The sequence below is a fragment of the Herpailurus yagouaroundi genome, unplaced genomic scaffold, assembly GCF_014898765.1.
Source record: "Herpailurus yagouaroundi ecotype Mexico unplaced genomic scaffold, PumYag 195, whole genome shotgun sequence".
Lineage (NCBI taxonomy): Eukaryota > Metazoa > Chordata > Mammalia > Carnivora > Felidae > Herpailurus > Herpailurus yagouaroundi.
The window spans coordinates 2,419,060-2,437,765 of NW_024412426.1; the positions used below are offsets into that span (position 1 = coordinate 2,419,060).

At 42.6% G+C, this 18,706-nt stretch overlaps 1 protein-coding gene and 1 non-coding gene across 8 annotated transcripts in view; one reads left to right on the forward strand and one right to left on the reverse strand.

The window, feature by feature from the left end:
- Positions 1–18,706, forward strand: part of HHAT (hedgehog acyltransferase) — a 321,149-nt gene that overhangs the window by 39,892 nt on the left and 262,551 nt on the right. For 6 of the 7 annotated variants that reach the window (XM_040446368.1, XM_040446370.1, XM_040446366.1 and 3 more), the window contains one exon: positions 2,672–2,739. The exons of the other annotated variant lie outside the window; for it this stretch is intronic. In XM_040446368.1, the coding sequence (XP_040302302.1) occupies positions 2,672–2,739 (68 nt within the window). The remainder of the gene's footprint in view (positions 1–2,671; positions 2,740–18,706) is intronic. 7 annotated transcript variants of the gene reach the window in all.
- Positions 11,190–11,306, reverse strand: LOC121011933 (U5 spliceosomal RNA). Its single transcript, XR_005781862.1, has one exon. It is a non-coding gene; the product is annotated as a U5 spliceosomal RNA (small nuclear RNA).

Here is an 18,706-nt window from a genome sequence, read left to right on the forward strand (position 1 = left end):
TGTGTGTGTGTGTGTGTGTGTGTGTGTGTGTGTGTGTGTGTGTGTGTTTCCCCCTCTTCCTGATTATTGCCCTCTAATTACCCCCACCCTACCCCAGAAATGGTTTCCTATCATAATGTTGAGGGTGAAAAGGGTAGGTTAGTTAGTGCTTTTAAGTAAATGGTTTACCACCACAGCTCATTGGCATCGATTAAAATGCAAATCCTCTCACTCAGTAGGTAGAATGGGGCTTTGATGTATCCTTTTGTTGGGTGGTGGTTGGAGTGGGGAGAATCAACAGCTGATTTAGTAATGAGGGCTCATCAGCAGAAATTGCTTCATTTCTATGCTCTCAGGCAGTTTTGTGGAGCGCGGAATTTTGGGAAATAGAACCAGGGCACCTCGAAGAAAGAGTTGGCTCTGCCCGACAGTCAGGCCTGTGTGGTGTGGAGAGAAATGCTCAGGCAGGGAAGGCTTCTCTCCATCTGCAGGATCCTTTTGCTTGAGTGTGTGTGAGGTATGATGAAATCTCTTGCCTCTAGTATGGGAATATGGGATCCCTACCTGGAGGGTCTCGTTGGAGGGGTTCTGAGGGCTGAAGCTCTTCAGGAAGGATTTCCCGCTACACGTTTTCAGCGGCCATTCTCTTCTCTCAACCAAGTTACATAGCAGCACATTGTCAACTAACTTAAGACGGTTTGGAGGCAGTGATTTCCAAAGGGGTTGCGTGTGTGTGTGTGTGTGTGTGTGTGTGTGTGTGTGTGTGTGTGTGTAGAAATCAGACGAGGGTGAATTGTAGAAATTCTCTAAACCTGAGAGAGGATTTTTGGTGGAGAGCTGTGCTGTCCAATACTGTAGCCATTAGCCATACAAGCACTCAAAATGTGACCGTTTCCAATTGAGATGTGCTGTAAGGATAACATGTATATTGGACTTTGAAGAACTAGTAAGAACAAGGAATGTAAAATGACTCATCCGTAATTGTTTAATAGTGATTCCATGTTGAGATAAATAAAATATGCTAAAATTAATTTCATCTTTTTATATTTTGTTTAACGGTGTCTCCTATAGTATTTCAGTTGGTCTGTAGGAATTCTTCTATCTGTGTAGGATTCCTTTTACCCACTAGAGGGAGCTCTGTTCCAGTTTCAAGAAGTCTGATGCTTTAGCCTGTAAAATTTCACTGCTTCTGCGTTGTACTCTTAAAAAAGAAGAAGAAAAAAAAAGCAGGTTTCTGCTTTGTTTCAATTCTGCACAATTCTGATGTTCCTGGAGGTTGCTCTTTGTATGTTAGTGAAGCCAGAACAGAAGAGGCCAGAGGCCTAGAGGTTTTCCACCCTTTTTATGTTAATGAATTTTAGGAGGTTCCTGTTACTTTTCTTTGTTGGATTGCATAATGTTCTGTTTGTTTGTGGGCTCTTCCCTGGGACTTGAGTCTGTGCACAGTTCACACACACACACACACACACACACACACACACAACGTGATGTGTGTACAGCAGTAACAGAAAGGACCAGAGCCCTGCTGCAATCCCACATCTCCCCAGCACCTCTTGGACCACTCGGGATACAGTGTGAATGTGTCCTTGAGTTGTGCCCTGGGGCACCCTGGGCCAGTGCTTACCACCCCTCCTTTTTCTGTTGTTCCTAGAGGCAGTATTGCCTGTGGTTGGAGGCTCGGGCTGCTGTTTGCCTGTAGTGTGTGTGAATCTGCCCCTGGATCCTACTGTGAAACCAGCATCATTTCGTGATTATTTTTTAATGACTGCACACTCACTTGGTTTTCCTGTAATCTTTCTGGGTAGTTCCTTTTTGGTTCTTCTGTGGCTTTTGTAGGGTGTTGGTCTGATGAGCATTGGTTTTCCCTGGTCTATGCACTCTGTGCCTTTTGGGGGCGATCTCAGCCATTTGGTGGCTTCATCACCCTTATGCTGAGGACTCCTCAGTCTTCATCTCCAACTTAGGGTACTCATGAGCTCCATTCATACCCATCGGGCTACCTACTGGATGTCGTACAGACACCTTAACATTCCTCACTTCCTTACATGGTATTCATCAGCACTGTTGTAATTTATCATTATTGGTTCGTCTCTCTTCCCTGGGGTACCATGAGCCCCAGGAGGGCAAAGACCATGCCAGTCTTGTTTCGCTTCTTTCCTGATATATATTAAATGTGGGCCTGGTTATTGTACACCATTAAGAAGTATTTGAATGAATATTTTGTTATACTTTTTGTTTTAAACCAACTGTATGCTTATACTTACTACTATTATATGATTCCATTTTATAATCTTGTTAGCATTATGTCCATATCATGGAGCTGTGATCATCATTTTGTGGTGTGATCTGTTTAAGATAATTTTTCACCAGCTATACAAGTGAGGCATTTTTTGCTAATTCCTCCCTTGGTTCCTGGTGCTGGAAGCTTTCTCTCTTGATCACTCTCCATTTGTGACCTTTATTACAAGTTGAAGGGGACATTTCTGTCAGCCCCACTACGTATGTAGTTCCAGGAACTTAGGTCACAGAAGGCTGGCACGGCAGGTCAAGGTGTGTGACCTGTTTCCATGCCTGTAGCTGAGACCACCGGCAGCTTTTCCAGGATAGCACACTTTCTCTTCATGCGTCTCCTATTAAACCAACCCAGTTTTATTTAGATTTGTGACTAATGAAACACTGTTTTTCTTGTCAGAACATGAAGAGGAACTGGACCGACAGTTTGACCTGGAGGCTGGCACTTTATTTGGAGGATTTAAGAAGGTACTTAGTGGGTAAATGATAAAGCTTCTCAATTTTCAAACCTCGTTTCAGTATTTTGCATCACTTTTGTATTTGGCCAGTGATGAGCTGTGTCTTTGTCTTTCTGAGAGCTTTGATAGGTTTTTTTAAATGATATAAAGACATTGCTTTTTTATTTTTATTTTTTTGCCGTGGGTGGTGTGCCAGATGTATTTGAAGTTCCGTCAGTGTTTGTGGGCTGGCTTGGGATATGAAAGGATGCATTCCAAGTTCCGAACACCCGACTTACAGATTGAACTTTTGGAAGACAATTCGTTTCCAAACTGGGCACTGCCTGTGCTGATAGTTTTCTACTGTGAGAGTTGCAGGTCTTGCTTAGAATTGTAGCAATTTATTCAATTTCCATTTTGATTTTCTAGGGTAATCTGTCCCTTCTTTCCAGCTCTGGCTTTGTATGGAGCCACTCTATTAGATGGAAGGCCTATGTTTTTCTGGGACTGGGAAGAATTTCCTACCTCGCTTGGGGCACCATTCCTGGCTTTTTGTTCTACTCACCAGAAGTTCCCATGAAAAGTTGGATGTAAATTGAGTTTTCATTCACTGCATCCATTTGTAAATGTTTCTGATTTAAATAAGCCTTTTTAGGGACCCCTGAGTGGCTCAGTTGGGCTCTTGATTTTAGCTCAGGTCAAGATCTGACAGTTGTGAGATAGAACCCCATGTTGGGCTCCACGTGGAGCCAGCTTAAGATTCTCTATTTCCCCCTGCACATGCTCACTCATGTTCTGTTTCTCTCTCTGTCTCTCAAAGAAAAAAAAAAAAAAAGCCCTTTTAGGATATTAGTAAGACTGTAAAGTGGATGGTGTCATGCTCACTTCAGAGATGAAGAAATCTGGGAAACTTCTGCCATGGTGGAATTTGAGATGTAGCAGGAGGTAGCCCTTGTGAGCTTTAAGATCCACTCTTCAGAAATATTCCCCTATTGGATCTTTTACAACAACAAAAAAATGGTGATCTCTCTTTTTTTATTTTTTTTCCCTTCCCTCTTAGAGTTACAATTCAGGCGTTTCAGACAATACCGAATTGTTTGCCAGGGGCAAAAATAAACAAACCCATTGTAGACTAAGAGACTTTCAGCTCTTGAGAAGAGAAGTGATTGGGAGGCAGTGTGCGCAGCTGAACTGAGAGTCAGGCCCCAGCATGTTCTGGAGCTACCGCAGATTTCATTGTCAAGGGGCAGGCTCAGTCCTGCTGTGTGTGCCACTTCCAGACAAAGGGGCTTTGTCTTTGCTGACTTCCCAGCTCCTGTTGCCACTCCTTCAAGTCCAGCTGCTTGACTCCCTGCCAAGGCCACGGAGTCTGGGGGAGATGACCTTTGCTAAGGATTCTCCATGACAGACCACTCCCCCGCCCCCACCACCCATAACAGGGCTGGGGGAGGCGTGGGTGTCAACTTGCAGCACAACCCTGCCTTCCTGGAAAAGTGCACAAGGCACAGATGCGTGCCCTTGGAGCTCCAAGGACTCCGTCTTTTTCCACTCTGAAAAATCTGTCCATCCCTCTGTTTATCTGACCGCCCATCCATTTATCTGGTGCTATTGAGCACTTCTTGTTGTCCTCATCTTTCTATGTCTCATCCCTTGCAAATGGGTTGGGTAGTTTGGAGTCTTAGAATTTAGAGGGAAGACCGAGAGTTCTGGTGGATAGTCAACGGATGAGGGAAATTGACACTATGTTCTTGGTGAAGATCATAAAACAGACCCAGAGGCCAAATGTAGCATTAGGGAGTGCACGGATATCTGCTGAAAGTCTTATCTCAGCTAATAGAGAGGCCAGATAGGTTCTGGACACTCCTTGCTGAACATTTCCTTTTGTTGAGGTTACAGGAGGTGGTAAGCAAATGCTACCCTGCTCCAAATTCTAATCAAAAGAAGCTATTTGGTGAGTGTAGGAATTGTGAACTTTAGACAAAAGCTTTAATGTTCTCTGACCAACCCATCCCTTAAATGTTAGGGTTGCTAAACTCAGTGCTACTGACATTTTAGACCACATAATTCTTTGTTGTGGGGGAGCTGTTCTGTACATTGCAGGGTGTTTCGCAGCCTCCCTGGACTGTACCAGCAACCACTGACCCAAGTCATGACCGTCAAAAATGTCTCCAGGCATTTACCAGAGTAACCGGTCTGCCGCAATAGTTAGGAGCTCTCCCTGCACTGCCTTTGTCATTTCTGATCTGCCCTTTCTTTTGGTCATCTGGTTTCCTCTTCTGGATTGTGTCTCTCCCTTTCCCGGTCTGGTCCTTACTCGCTCTTCATATCCGAGCCCAGTTGTCTCCCTGTCACAGAAGCGTTGCCTGGACCTCTAAGTTGGGGCTTTCGTGCTCATCATTTCTGACACTTCACTGCCTCTCTCTTTATCTCCTTCCACACGTACTACTTTTAATGAGTGTGGTTCTGTGCCCATGTCTGAACTGAGTGTTGGGGACACAGCGAACCAGACAGACAAGGATCCTGTCCCGTTGTCTCTTGGTGGGGACAGATGGACGGTAGGTAAATGGACAATTGTAACAGCCACAGATTGAGCTAAATGATATGAAGCAAATAGATGCGGTGATGTGATAGAATGCTTTGGATTGTATCTTGTGCCCTATGATGATAAATGTATTTGGACAGTTGTATCTTATATTATCCATCCTTCACTAGACTGTGAGTCCCACAGAGTCAGGGCTGGGGTTTAGTCATTCTTGCCTCTCAGTGCCTAGAATAGAAGAGGTGAGTGTTTTGTTGAATTTAACTGTGCCAGGTTGTGACACTGGAGTTAAATGCATCAGAACTAACTGCATCTGGATAGACATGTAGGTAAATGCTAAGTGCACACGTGTTTATAGTCAGGGTAGGGGGAGACCACCGCGGCCCAGGCGTTCAGAAACCGCTTTGGGGAGGAAGTTCCCGCACTGCTGAGCTCCACAGAATGGTAGGATTTAGGACGGTCCTCAGTAGGGAGATGTTGTTCCAGAGGGAATCGCCATGACTAGAGAAGGGAAAGAGGCACTGGGGAGATGCTGACTCAAGATGGAGCCTCCTTGGATAGTGAAGGGGGTCTGGGCTGGACCATGGTCCTCCAGTTTTTGCTGATTAACAGTTTGGAGGATTATAGCCCAATCAGGAATGCCTTTGGGCCTGGTGTAAAGTCAATCGCACTTGCTGAGACACCAGATGTGGTGGGAGAGCTTGTGTGGGTGCAGCCGTCGATGACTGCTCACGACCCATATGCTGAGACATTTGCATCCTTTGCAATATCTGCTCTCTGGGCCTAGAAGTGCCCTTCCCTGCACGCTCCAGTGCTTCTTGGAGCAGTTGTGTGCTGGGAGCCCACGGGTGGCCAGGGATGGGTCCCGCCTGGTACCTTTCCAGTTCTGGCCGTTCTCTGTCTTGGTGTTTGATGGTCCCCCTGTCTTTGTCTTCGTGCTGGTTTTCTTGCTGGTGGTCCCAAGAGATAAAGGAAACTTTTTCATGCCCACGTTCCTTGCCTGATATAGGAAACTTGCTTCTGGACAGGGTCTGAATCAAACTGATAACAAGCGAAACTCTATGTCCGGTTATACTGTCATGACTTTTTCCCCTTTTATCATTTCTGGTTCTGGTAGCATAATGGAAAGAGTGCAGGTTTGGAGTTGGTCGGACTTGAGTTCACAGTGCAGTTTACAGCATTTTGGAAAATGCTTTACCTCCTCTGAGCCTTAATTTTATTACACGGGAAGGGGAGGTTGTGGGGAAAGAGATGCTGGACAGAAAAGGCCCAGCATGTGTGTGCCTGGTGCAGAACGTATGCCCAGTACGTGTTGTTGTTGTTGTTGTGCTTGTTATTTTTTACCTTCTGTGGAAAACCTCCTTGTTTCAGAGTTGAGATTTGCTGATTCACCTTCTCTGGCAAGCAGGTAATGTTCTGCAGAGAAGCATTTAAATCCAGAAGCAGACTGTTGCTGGAGAGAGCACTCAAAGGCCTAATGTAACACGAAAGATTTTGCATGTAATTGATTCCTCCTTCTTTCCTGAAGACACTCCTTCCTGTGGCAGGTTCTGAAACTGGGGCATCCTTGTAGGTAAGGAGTTCTTTCAGAAGAAGAGGCAGAGAGGGATTTTCGGTGCCTGTCAGAGGGTTAGGAAGAAAAGACACGATCAGAGAAGGGAAGCTTGTTCAGTTAAGTCTTGGTGAGGAGAAAAGAGGTACTATTCTAAAGTACAGACAGTTTTTAGCTACTGAAGTTTTTGCCTGTACAGATTTTCAGGTTCAGCTTAATTTTTAATTCCTCTGTATTTCAATACTTAAAAACACAACAAGCTCTGTTTTGATTCACTCAGCAAATATTCCTTGCGAGTCTACTGTGTAAGAAGTTTGCAGGGGATGTGCTGGGTATGGGCAGGCCAGGACATTCCGGGCTCAGTGTCTCTCCTGACTGGGCTCTGGGTTTGGGGGAAAGGTGACGATGGGTGGCGAGGCGTGTGGTGCGACCCTCCGTGGGGCGTGCGGAAGCAGAAGGTGCATATGACCTGGACTCATGGCAGTTCCAGCGGGGGTGCTGGGAGCCAGTGGGGAAGGTGGGTGAAGGGCGTAGTGTGCATTTGGACCTGGATGAGAGAGCGAGAATCATTCAGCTTGGCTGGGAGGCTGGGTGTGGGGAGGAGGCGTAAGATACAGGCTGACCACGAAGTTCCCCTGGGCGCCATGTGTGGAGTCTGGACTTTATTCAGAAGGCAGTGGACAGTCACTGAAGGGATTCGGGTCTTCTGTGGCCTCTTCCAGGAACCTTGTGATTTTCCTGCTTTGCCCACCCTTCACCTTTACCTTACCTCCCCTCAGCCCCCGAGATTTGTGCATCTCTGGAGTTAATGTCCGGGATGGGTTATCTCCTAATGTTACTCAGAACCCATTCGTGGCCCCCCATTTCTGATGTGTGAAGTACAGACTCCGTAGCTGACATTCAGGACTAATTGTCCACTGACCCTACCTGGTTACAGCACCTCGGATCCTCATGGTCACCCTTTGCTGCTACGTAACAGGATTGTCTGCCATTCCCTGAAGATGCCTTGATGTTTCCTACACATGACGCTTCCTGCGGGCTGGTGTGCACCTCCCCTCTGCTGGAGGAACAGCCCAGAGGGGACCGTCCCCGACTCCTCTCCCCTTGCTCCCGCCTCCGGTTGGCATTTCGTTCTCTCTTCTGTGAGTTCCATTCGCAGGACTCCTTCCTGAACCGTTGTTATCTAACCGTCATCTGTTGTAGATGTAAGAGGATCTTTCGTCTCCACCTCTCCCTGCCTGAGAGTCTACTAGTGTTTGTTGGATTACGGTGAACCCGCCTGTCTTGTTGGGGGCTTACTGTGAAGGAACACTGGTCCCTCAGCAACATTGGCTTTGTTTCATGTGTGTAAATTCTGGCGGGTTTAGAGAGTTTAGGTTTTTTACCTCATTTTTGTTAGGCCATAGCCTCTCAAAGATGATGCCAGTGTCATTATATATCTCTGCCTCCCTCCATCTGATGGGAACAGATTAATAAGCACTTGGGCTGTGCGTGAGAACTTTAAGCCTGTCCTTATTAACAGAAAATTGGATTTTATGCAGCTTTGCCCCTTCACAGAGGGGCTGCTCAGCAGAGGCAGATTCTTGTGCTCTCTGCCAGCCCCTCCAGGCAGAGAGAATGTGGGCTGAAGAATCTCCACATGGTGGGGCCAAGAAACCCACAGCCTGGTGATGGAAGGAAGGTTCACGAGCACACGTTGGGCTTGATTTCCCTCTTGTTAACATAAAGAACTCCTGCTTCCTACCTGTCAGTATACTCTTATCTAGCTTCATCCCAGCTGGATTTCCTTCTTGATGTGTGGCAGGACGAAACTGAGGTGGTGGTGACACAAACTCTCTGCCTTGTGTCCAAATGGGATCTGCGATGCAGATGGGTACACATCACATTTGCTCATTCACTCTGAGCCTACAGGCACCCTGCTCAGTCCTCCTCTCTCTCATATCCACTAGTTCATAGAAAGTATTGTTTCATTATAAAGGCACTTGAAGAAGCCAGGGGAAATAAGGTGAAGTTAGAACCAAGAGTTTAGCTCTGCAAAACTAAGTGTGTGTGTGTGTGTGTGTGTGTGTGTGTGTGTGTGTGTGTGTGAGAGAGAGAGAGAGAGAGAGAGAGAGAGAGAGAGAGAGAGAAGGGGAAAGGGAGAGGGATGAGTAGAAACGGGGTGTTTCCCATGAACACTTAGACCTTGCAGTGGGGCAATAGGTTTTGAGTGAGAAATTTCTTGGCCACAAAGCAGTCAGTTTACATGTGACTGTTTACTTACCGACTGCTTTGGGGCCCAGGCTGCGAGAGGTGCCAGAAGCTGAGAAGTAAGAGGTGTGGTTTCTTTCCTTAAGTTGCTTACACCGTGTCTGAGAATGCCAGGCTGACAGATAGCTTTAACAGGGCTGCTGCTGTCTGTGTTTAACAAAGGGGAGAGGCCTCAAGCAAACTGAACAGATACCAGTAATATACAGCCAGGACAACTGGCCCTATTTGTGTGTCCTGCCTGAAAATTGACCCTAGCATTACACTTAACACAATGTTTCCAGGCGTGTGAGTGTCTCTTGTTAGTATAGCCAAAAATTTCTGGGAGAATTTCTAACCTTGGAATGGCCAGAGAAGGCTCCCTGGAGGAGGCAGATTTGAGCTGAGGCCCTCCCTGGAGGGCCATGCTTTGAACTGACCCAAATCTGCTTGGTGGTTCAACAAAAGTCAGATTCTTCGGTTTTACTCTTAGTAGCTTCCAGCAGGTGGAGGTGGGTAGCAGTTAAATATCTTCCTGTCCCACAACTTTGCTGCCAAGTAGTATGTTCTGGGAAAAGAGTCCGGATGTGAATTGTGCCATGTGTGCAACATTTATTAGTAGGCAGGTGCCAAACTTCCCATTAAACCTGTTCCTGAAAGCTCGAGAAGCCTCTGCTCTCTGACTTTAGGTTCTCCAACGAGCCCCTTGCAGGAAGGATTCATCTGAGGCTGAGGCAGCCCTACTCTATGGTTGGGAGCAGATGCCCTGTTGAGTCTGATCAGGGGATAGTCTTAGGAAGTGAAGGGACATAGAACCAAAGGAGGGCTAGACTTAGGGCCATTTTCCCTGAAGCTCTGGGTGCTGGGCTTTTTTTTTTTTTTTTTTTTTGAGGGATGACTTTTATTTTTATATTTGAAGAGAGAATGATGATTTAATTCGCAGGGCATTTTAAATGATGGGTCAATAGTACTCCTCCAGGGACGCCCGGGTGGCTCAGTCAGTAAAGCATCCAACTCTTGACTTCGGGTCAGGTCATGATCTCTGGGTTTGTGAGCTTGAGCCTTGCATGGGGCTCTGTGCTGATGGTGCAGAGCCTGCTTGGGATTCTATCTCCCTCTCTCTTTGTGCCTCCCCTGCTCGTGCCCCCCCCCCCCCCATGTTTTCAGGACTGAACTCACTATCCAAGTACTCTGAAGAGGGCACCACTGGCTGAGGGACTGTTGTGCCTCATCCTTATGAAGAGTATTAGAGCCTGAGAAAATTTCTAACCCACCATATATATTGAACACCACTTCTTTCACTTATAAATTATTTATTTCTAACATTGCTTATGGTAATAGACTCTCAGGTGCGGCTTTAGATAACGATATTGGATATTATTTGAATTGCAGCCATCTGGGACTGGATTTCCGATTAGAGCCCTTCACATGCCAGCTCACTCCTTCTTTCCGTGTTCTAACGGCATTCAGAGAGAAGCAGCAGATCCTTCTAGCCTAGGCAGTGTGAACTGCGGCTTGGAGCTGAAACTCGGGGAGAGATGCGGGGAGGAAGGGAAATGCTTCCTTCTCTCAGTAGTTTCCTAGAAGTAGTGCCTGTCAGCATTCTTTAAAAGGTTATTGCCTTTTAAAATCATGACATCACAGTTGGTAAGTCTCTGTTAAAAGAAGTTAGAAGCAGCTGCAGGGTGAGAGTGAGATCGAGATCGTGGGACTTGTGGGCGAAGATGTAAATAAAGGTGGGGGTGGGGGTTAGTTATTTCATCATTTGACTCCCAGGTTTCATGAAAGCAAACCTCAGACCAAATTCCATCACACAGACATTTATTAGGCAAGCAGAAGAAATTAGCCCCAGAACCCTATGAAATCCTTTTGGAGCTTGTGCTACTGTGAAATTATATAGAGAGGGATTCCAAGCTATTTGTCATTAGAAGACATTTCTAGTAAACTACTCACCCTTAATCATACAGTGAAATGCTTCTATCAGCTAATGTCCCTAATTAGAATCTTGCTATTTTAGAAGCCTGCTGAGTGTCACTCTGCTGACACTCAGCATAATGGCTTTTAAAGTTAGCAAAAGGTAAGATTTCAAATGTTCTGTAAGGACTTTTTTTTTTTTTTCTTCCCCCTCTCTACAAGATTGGTCTTTTGTTACAACAACTGATACAGCCTTACACAAAGCAAGGCCTCAAAAAATTGTCCAAAGACTCAGAATTGTTTCTCTCCACGGAAATCTTTAGTAAAAGGCGAAAGATTTGTTCGATCTGAAGAGAAACCAGAGTATGGTTTTGGGTTGTCAATCTTACTAGTCCACCAACCACAACTCCTAGTTCACTGATGGTGACTCTTTATCCATCAGTACTACTCTCTACCCAAAGTTTGTACAAGAAATTCTGTAAGTATGCTTCTCATAGTTAGAAATATTGAGGTGGAAGAAATATTCTTTTAAATTTAAAAAGACTGTACTCTATGAAGGGTACTATGGGAATGCAAATGAGAAGCCTGAGTCATCCACTTTGAGAGTGTTCAACTTTGTAGTCACTGCCGCTCCTGGAGCCACCATTAGGGGGCGAAGCAGAAATCTATCTATATGCTTTGTCCTGGTTCAACCACAGAAACTAGTTTTAGCCCTTTTGTATATTGGGACTTTGAGTATGGTTCCATTCCTTTCCTTTTCTATCCCCTAACCACCAACACAAGCAAGATACAGAACCACAAGATACAGAACCCTCTTGCTGCTTCTTTCTAATCACACCCATCCTGTTCTCCCTGTCCCTAACCCATGGAACCAGTTACATTTTCCATCTCATAATTTTGTCATTTTGAGAATGTTATACAAATGGAATCATATAGTATGTAACCTTTTGAGACTGTTTTTTTTTTTTTCTTCCACACTCTAACATAACGCCCTTGAGATCCATCAGGTTATGTGTATCAGTAGTTCATTGCTTTTCACTGCAGGGTGTTAGTCCATGATGCAGATGGACCACACACTGTTGAACCATTCCATTGTTGAAGGGCATTTTGGCTGTTTCCAGTTTGGGGCTATTATGAGTACATCTAATGTGAGTATTTGTGTACAGGTTTTTGTGTGGACATAAGTTTTAATTTCTCAGGCATATATATCTAGGAGCTTGATTGCTGGATTGTACGATACAGGTATGTTTACTTTTGTAGTGAGCAGCCCAAACTATTTTTCAGAATGGCTCTACCATTTTACACTCCCACTAGCAATACATGAGATACTTAGTTTTTCTGTATACTTGCCAGCATCTGGTATTATTAAGACCCTAAATATTAGCTGTTGTGATAGCTGTGCAGTGATATCTCATGGTTTAATCTGCATTTCCCTAATCCTGCATTTCCTTTTCATGTGCTTATTTGTCATTTGTATATTCTCTTTGGTGAAATACTGTTCATGTGTTTTGCCGATTTTCCACCTGGATTGTTTATTTTATTTTTACTGTTGAGTTTAGAGTTCTTTATATAGTCTAGATACTAGTCCTTTGTCACATTGGTGGTTTGTGAATATTTTTTTAGCTTGACTTTTCATCCTCGTAGGGTCTTTCACAGAAGTCCAGTTTAGTAATTTTTTTTTTTTCTCTTGTGGATTGTGCTTTCGGTGTCATTTCTAAGAACTCTTGGCCTAGTTGTATGGCTCATAGATTTTTTATTTTTTTCCCAGATGTCTCATAATTTTGCATTTTACATTTAAATACATGATCCATTTTTAGTTAAAAAATTTTTTTAATATTCTTAAGTAATATCTTCACCCAACGTGGGACTCGAACTTACAACACTGAGATCAAGAGTCATATGCTCTACTGACTGAGCCAGCCAGGCACCCCAAATTAATTTTTATCTTTGCCTAGGTAGAGGCTCATTTATTATTATTATGTTTTTTGCTTATGGATGTCTAGTTGCTACAGCACCATTAATTGAGAAGACTATTCTTCATTTCATTGAATTGTTTCTATACCTTTGTCAAAAATCAATTTGCCAGGGGTGCCTGGGTGGATTGGTTTCTTGAGTGCCTGACTTCCGCTAAGGTCATGATCTCACAGTTCATGGGTTCAAGCCCCGCATCAGGCTGTGCTAACAGCTCAGATCCTGGAGCCTGCTTCAGATTCTGTGTCTCCCTCTTTCTCTGCCCGTCCCCTGCTTGCACTCTGTCTCTCAACAATAAATAAATTAAAAAAAATCAATTGGCCAGACTAGTATGGCTGTATTTCTGGGTTCTCACTTCTGTTCCATTGGTCTGTGTGTCTGTCTTTCCACTGATGCCACATTCTCTAAGATTACTGGTAAGTCTTGAAATCAGGTAATATAATCTTTCTAATTTTATTCTCTTTCAAGATTGTTTTAGCTCATTTAGTTCTTTTGCCTTCCCATATACATTTTAGAATAAGCTTTTCTATTTCTACAAAACATTTTGCTAGGATTTCAATAGGAATTTTGTTAAAATGTTAGATCAATTTTGGGAACACTTATGTCTTTACTACGTTGACTCTTCAAGCCCTTGAGGGTAGCGTATTCTATATACCTCTTTTGATTTACTTGTGTTTGTAGTTTTTAGCATACAAATTTTATACATGTTTTGTTAGATTTATACCTATAATTTATACCTATAAAATTCCTTTTTTTTTTAACACTTAAAATTGTTTTTAATTTTATTTTAAACTTAAACTCTACATTTGGGGTTTGAACTCAAAATCCCAAGATCAAGAGTTGCATGTTCTTCTTTTTTTTAATATGAAATTTATTGTCAAATTGGTTTCCATACAACATCCAGTGCTCATCCCAACAGATGCCCTCCTCAATGCCGATCACCCACCCTCCCCTCCCTCATGAGTTGCATGTTCTACCAACTGAGCCAGTGAGACACCCCTAAGTGTTTAAATTTTGAGCAATTATAAATGGTCTTATAGTTTTAATTTCAATTTCTATGTTAATTGCTAGTATATAGAAATATAATTCACTTTTATATTTTGATCTTATATCCTATGACTTTTCTGAACTCATTTATTATAGGAGGTGTTTTTTGTTTTCTCCCTTTTTTGATTTGTCAAGGTTTTCTACTTGGACAACCAAATGAGGATAATTTTATTTCTTAATTTTCAATCTGTATGCCTTTTATTTTCTTATTGTACTGGCTAGGACTCCCAGTATTATGTTTAGAAAGAGTGATGAGAGTCTACATCCTTGTCTTTTTCTTATTCTTAACCATTCAGGCTTCACCAATAAATTTGATGTTTCTGTATATTTTTTGTAGATATTCTTTAACAAGTTGAGGAAGTTCCTCTCTATTCCTAGTTTTCTGAGAATTTTTATGAAAGAGCATTGAATTTTGTCAGATATGTTTTTCTGTGTCAGTTGATATGATCATGGGATTTTTTTTCTTCAGAATATGTTAATATGGTGGGTTACTTTGATTGATTTTTCGATATTAAATCAGCCTTCTATCCCTGGATAAACCCACTTGGTTGTAGTGTATAATTTTTTTATACATTGCTGGAGTTCATTGGTTAATGTTCTGTTTAGAATTTTTGTGTCTATATTCATGAGGGATATTGGACTGTAGTTTCTCTCTTTTGGTACTGTTGGATTTTGAGCAATTATATATAGTCTTGTATTTTTAACTTCAGTTTTCATGTGTTTATTGTGAGACTTGCAAAATGTGTTAGTGTTTCTCTCTTAAAAAGAACATCTTTAGATGTCTAATAGAATTCTTCAGTGAAACCACTTGGGACTAGAAATTTCTTTTTAGGGAGTTTTTAAATTATGAATTTAATTTTTTTGGTAGTTGAAATGATATATTTTGTATTGGGTGAGTTTTGGTAGTTCGTGCTTTTCAAGGAATTATTCTATTTTATCTAAGTTGTCAAATGTATATGGAGTTGTTCATAATATCCCTTATTAGCCTCAGTTTCTGTGGAGCTTGGTGATATCCTGTTTCATTCCTGGTATCTGTAATTTAGGCTGTCTTCTCTTATTCTTTCTCCATTTGCTAGAGATTTGTGAACTTGATTTTTACAAAGAACTAGCTTTTCATTCCGTTGATTTTTCTGTTTCCTTGATTTCTGCTCTTATCTATGGTTCCTTCTTCCTGCTTACTCTGAGTTTATTTTGCTCATTTGTTAGTTTCTTGAGGTGGTAGCTTAGAGTTTTGAGACTTCTACTCTTTTTTTTTTTTTTTTTTAAATTTTTTAACATTTATTTATTATTGAGAGAGGCCGAGCATGGGGCAGGGGGGAGGGCTATTTAGAATGGGTTATTTAGAAGTATGTTGCTTAATTTCTAGGTGTTTGGAGATTTTCCTGTTATCTTTCTGGTACTGCTTTCTGGTTTGATTCCATTGTGGTCAGAAAATACACTGCGTATGATGAAATTCTTTTAAATTTGTTGATTTGTGTTATGGCCCAGGATATAGTCTATTTTAGTGAATGTTCCATGGATCTTTAAAAAGAATGTGTGTTCTGATGCTGTTGGATGGAATGTTCTATAAATGTCGATTAGATCCTGTTGGTTGGTGGTAAGTTTTCCTGTATCCTTGGTTTTTCTGTCCAGCAGTTTTATCAACTGTTGAGAGGGAGGGGTGTTGAAGTCTTCAGCTGTAATGGTGGATTTGTCTTTCCTTTTCTGTCATTTCTTCATGGATTTGACAGCTCTGTTATTTGGTACAGACACATTTAGGGTTGTTATGTCTTCTTGTCGGATTTACCCTTTTATCATTATTGAATGATCCTTTTGAGCCTGGTGATTTTCTTTCACCAAAGTCGTCTTGATCTGATATTAATATAGTGACTGCTGCTTTCTTTTGTATGGTGTATCCTTTTCTATCCTTTACTTTCAGCCTACCTGTATTTGAAAGGAATTTTTATAATTTATTTTTCAGTTTATTTTGAGAGAGACCACGAGCTGGGGGGAGGGGCAGAGAGAGAGAGGGAAGGAGGGAGAAAGGGAGAGAGAATCCCAAGCAGGCTCTGCAGGGTCAGTGCAGAGCCGGATGTGGGGCTCAAACCCAAGAGAGTATGAGACACAACCTGAGGGGAAATCAAGAGGTGGATGCTCAACCAACTGAGCCACCCAGGCGACCCTAATGCGAATTTTTATAGGCAGCATCGATTTGGATCATTTCCTAAAAATTCATTCTGCCATTTTCTTTTCATTTAAAAAAAATGTTTAATGTTTATTCATTTTTTCAGAGGCAGAGAGAGACAGAGTTTGGAGGGAGGGGCAGAGAGAGGGAGACACAGAATCAGAAGCAGGCTCAGAGCCCGTTGCGGGACTCGAACTCAAGACTGTGAGATCATGACCTGAGCCAAAGTTGGACGCTCAACAGACTGAGCCACCCAGGCGCCCCTGCCATTTTCTTTTAATTGGTATATTTAATTTGATTTGGGTTCATTCAGCATCTGTAGGTTTACGCCTTTTATCAAATTTGTGTGGTTTGTAGCCATTATTTTAATTTTTTTTTTTCAGCCTTACATTTTTTTCCTTTCCTTCCAGGATTGCAGTGACATGAAAGTTATATCTTTTATAATTGTACCACAGGACTCTGAGGTTCTGTTTATTTTCTAAGCCTATTCTGTTTCTCAGATTGTATAATTTCTATTGACCTATCTTTAGGTTTAGTGATTCTTTTCCTAAGTCATCTACTCTATGAAGCCCATCTGTGGGTTATTTTATTTTGTTTATGTCATTCCTCAAATCCTGAGTTTCCTAGCCAGGCTGCTTTCTTCTTTTTTATCTTTCAGAGTCGTCTTATGTTTGTTTTATAGTTATATGCAGAGTTTTTAGCTATCCTTAATGGGAGGATTAGGGAGACAGGAGTTTATTATACAAGGGTGTGATACAAGATATATCTGAACGTCACATGGAAGAAGTACATAGGCGGGATCTGTGGAAGGGGTGTGGGGCTTCCATGCCCTTTCCAGGAGTGCCCTCTCCCAGCACCTCCGTGCATTCACCAACCCAGAAGCTCTGTGAACCCTGGTACTTGTGGAACTTTGATGGAGGCTTCCTCACCTAAGCATGAACATTCATTTGACTTCCAGCCTGCCTCCCCTCTCTGGAGAGGGGGTGGGGCTGAAAATTCCAAGCTTCTAATCATGGCTTAGTCTTTCTGGTGAGCAGCCCTCATCTGGGAGGCCCCCAAGAGTCACCTTGTTACAACAAAAGGTGTTCCTCCCAACCAGAAAATTCCAAGGGAATTAGGAGCTCTGTGTCAGGAACTAGGGTCAAAGACCAAGTATTAGAACAAAAAATGTTCCTATGCTCTTATTACAAGAAATTACAAGGGTTTTAGGAGCTCTGTGCCAGGCACTGGGAGCAGAGACCAGTATATGTAATTTCTCTTTCACAGGGAGGTGTCTCTTTGAGAGCTTGGGCAGCTAATGGGCAAAGGGGACAGACAGAAAAGGTGTGTGGGAGAACCCTTCATATATTCTGCCACTTCCCTGGTCTTTCATGCAGTGTGTAAAATTCAAGGAAAAAAATGGTATCTGGGATGATGAAGACTTGCCCTCCTGTACCCCCTGGAAAGATGACAAAAATGTTAGTTTTTCTTTTTTATCACTCATATCTTTCTTTTAAAAAATGTTTTAATGTTTATTTTTGAGAGAGAGATAGAGACAGGGACAGAGCACAAGTGGGGAGGGGCAGAGAGAGAGAGGGAGACATAGAATATGAAGCAGGCTCCGGGCTCTGAGCTGTCCGCACCGAGCCCAGTGAGGGGCTCAAACCCATGAAATGCGAGATCATGACCTGAGCCGAAGTTGGATGCTTAATTGACTGAGCCATCCAGGTGCCTCTATCCCTCATACCTTTCTTAATTGGCCTTCTTCCCTGAAGACTTGACATTTGGGGATTCCACCTGGAGTTCTAGTTTGCTAGTTTTGGCCCACTGCAGGGATGTTGTGTATTAACTAGTTTTCTTGTATGTATGCAAACTTCCTAAGCAGAAAGCAAATTCTCCGAGTGGGAGGGCCATGTTAGGGGCCAAGGCCCTCAAAGGTTGGCGGACCATATTTTTCTTCTATGTTACTGTGACTCCTTTTGTATTTTTGGTATTCAGGAGAAGAGATGCTAATAGAATGCATGATTTATTAGAGTTTGTAGCTGGGAAATCATATGTTAATAATTGGCTGTCCAGCCATCCTGTTCTATTACTTTTTTGTCATGATCCCTAACTTATTTATCAGCCTTATTACTCATTTACAACTCATTTCTCCATATACTTGGTAGAAAATATGGTGTTTTTCCAGTTTGAGAGGTGTGGAGAAAGGAATATAATTTTTATAAAGCCTTGACTTCATACTAGAATGTACTATTTGTTTTTAAAAATTTGATTCTTTTTGTTAGCTCCAGGAAGAAAAGGAGAAATATAGACAAGGCAGAGACAGAATCTTTACATGTTTGATCAAGTATATGCATAAGTCCTGAATACTCTGGAACAACTTCTAGGAAGTAGGTAGGTAGAGGGGTAGTCAGAGAATGTTACTGAGTTTAGGTTGTTAGTTGTGTTGAAGAGGTTCGAAGAATTTAAGTGTTCTTGATTTAGTTAAGTCATCTTGAGAGGCTTTTTCTTCTGCAGAACATCCGTCTGCCCCCATTATGCCCTGGATGGATTGTGAGGCTTAGATCATGAAGGCCAGTTAAGAGACTGGGAATGACACACAGTAG